This window comes from Alosa alosa, chromosome 22 (assembly GCF_017589495.1).
Source record: "Alosa alosa isolate M-15738 ecotype Scorff River chromosome 22, AALO_Geno_1.1, whole genome shotgun sequence".
NCBI classification, from domain to species: Eukaryota; Metazoa; Chordata; class Actinopteri; order Clupeiformes; family Clupeidae; genus Alosa; species Alosa alosa.
The window spans coordinates 26,422,715-26,425,214 of record NC_063210.1 but is presented as its reverse complement, the minus strand read 5'-3'; the positions used below and the strand labels follow the sequence as shown (position 1 = coordinate 26,425,214).

At 47.7% G+C, this 2,500-nt stretch overlaps 1 protein-coding gene across 1 annotated transcript in view; it reads right to left on the bottom strand.

Annotated features, from left to right (window-relative positions):
• LOC125287210 (glutamine-rich protein 2-like) overlaps positions 1 to 1,818 on the bottom strand; it is a 9,984-nt gene extending 8,166 nt beyond the window's left edge. Inside the window, exons 1-3 of the mRNA XM_048232772.1 lie at positions 1,809 to 1,818; positions 855 to 1,030; positions 139 to 259 (exon numbers count right to left, since the gene is read on the bottom strand). Coding sequence (XP_048088729.1) covers positions 139 to 259; positions 855 to 1,030; positions 1,809 to 1,818 — 307 coding nt within the window. The remainder of the gene's footprint in view (positions 1 to 138; positions 260 to 854; positions 1,031 to 1,808) is intronic.
• Between the last annotated feature and the right edge of the window lie 682 nt (positions 1,819 to 2,500).

Here is a 2,500-nt window from a genome sequence, read left to right as displayed (position 1 = left end):
TGTATGTGAGTATGTGTGTGTGTGTGTGTGTGTGAGTGTGTATATGTGAGTATGTGTGTGTGTGTGTGTGTGTGTATGTGTGTGTGTGTGTGTGTGTTTTGTGTGTGTGTGTGTGTGAGAGAGAGATGATGTCCTTGCCTTCTTTTGGGTTGATGACGGGGAGTCTCTGTTCGAGGCTCTTGATGGGGCGTGAGCTCAGCGTGTTCAAACGACCCTTATAGATGTGACCATCCAGTCCTAGAATATCCACCTCCTCTGGCTGCACACACACACACACACACACATGCACACACACACACACACACACACACACACACACACACACACACACACACACACACACACACACACACACACACACACACACACACACACACACACACACACACACACACACACACACACACATGCATGAACACACACACACGCACACATAGTTACATATCAGTATATCATTGTGTGTGTGTGTGTGTGTGTGTGTCTGTGTGTGTGTGTGCATGTGTGTGTGTGTGTGTGTGTGTGTGTGTGTGTGTGTCTGTGTGTCAGTGTGTAAGCATGTGAGTGTGTGTGTGTGTAAGCATGTGTGTGTGTGAGTCTGTGTGTAAGCATGTGTGTGTGTGTGTGAGTGTGTGTGTGTAAGCATGTGAGTGTGTGAGTGTGTGTGTCTGTGAGCATGTGAGTGTGTGTGTGTGTAAGCATGTGTGTGTGTGAGTGTGTGTGTGTGTGTGTGTAAGTGTGTGTGTGTGTGAATGTGTGTGTGTGTAAGCATGTGAGTGTGTGAGTGTGTGTGTGTGAGCATGTGTGTGTGTGTGTGTGTAAGCATGTGAGTGTGTGAGTGTGTGTGTGTGTGTTACCTGGATGCGCAGCGTGCTGATGCTCTCCTCGTCCTCGGCCTGGATGAGGTGTGTGATGTTCTGCAGGCGTGTGTATCGCCGCTGCGGGTAATGCACCCGGTGACTTCCCTCGGCAGCTCGAGAGAGAGAGGCCAGGGCCCGCCACCACTGCCTCCACCACCTCTGGGATGCGCTCACTGTGTCATCACGGTCACCAGAACACAACAGAACACAACAGAACGGTACTGATATGTGGACTGGACCTGGACTAGACTAAACTAGGCCCCTCATACAGTATCCTACCAGGCCTCTGAGTCTCTGACTAAACTAGACTAGACTAGACTAGACTAAACTAGACTAGACTAGCCCCCTCATACAGTATCCTACCAGGCCTCTGAGTCTCTGACTAAACTAGACTAGACTAGACTAGACTAAACTAGACTAGACTAGACTAGACTAGACTAGACTAGACTAAACTAGAACTAGACTAGACTAGACTAGACTAAACTAGACTAGACTAGCCCCCCCCTCATACAGTATCTTACCAGGCCTCTGAGTCTCTGACTAAACTAGACTAAACTAGACTAGACTAAACTAGACTAGACTAGACTAGACTAGACCCAAACTAGACTAGACTAGACTAAACTAGACTAGACTAGACTAAACTAGACTAGACTAGCCCCCCTCATACAGTATCTTACCAGGCCTCTGAGTCTCTGGCTAAACTAGACTAGACTAAACTAGACTAAACTAGACTAGACTAGCCCCCTCATACAGTATCTTACCAGGCCTCTGAGTCTCTGACTAAACTAGACTGGACTAAACTAGACTGGACTAAACTGGACTAGACTAGACTAAACTGGACTAGACTAAACTAAAGTACTGTGCGAACTGATTGATGTCTGTCAGTTAATGTAAAAGATGATGAGTTAATAAAATATTCACGATATCCTATCTCCCCTCATCCTGCCATACATCCCTCCATCTCTTCCCTCCTTTCCTTACCTCCCTCTCTTTTCTCCTGCTCTCTCTCCCTCCCTCCTTCTTTCTCCCTCCATCCCTCTCTCTCTCTCCCTCCCTCCCTCCCTCTCTCCTCTCTCTCTCTCTCTCTCTCTCTCTCTCTAACTCACACTTTGATGGGTGGTGTGTGTGTGGTCCATGTCCTGGGCAGGGGTGTGAGTGTGTTGTGGTAGCGGCAGGTGGGGGGCGACGCCAGCTGACTCTGTGCCCTCTCCAGCTGTTGGCACAGGTGTGTGTGCATGCGCTGCACCTGCACCAGATTCCGCTCCATGCACGCCATCTCAAAGTGGCCCTGATTGGTCCCCGGACGCAGGCTGGCACAACGGGGAGGAGCAGACGAACAGACTCCGCCTCTGGTCATTCCATTCTGGTCTACACACTACACTACACTACAACAACACTACAACTACACTACAACAACACTACAACAACACTACAACTACACTACAACTACACTACAACAACACTACAACCATACTACAACAACATCACAACTATATTTAAACTACACTACAACAACACTACAACAACAAACAACACTACAACAACACTACAACTACACTACAACAACACTACAACTATACTTAAACTACACTACAACTACACTACAACAACACTACAACAACACTACAACTACACTACAACAA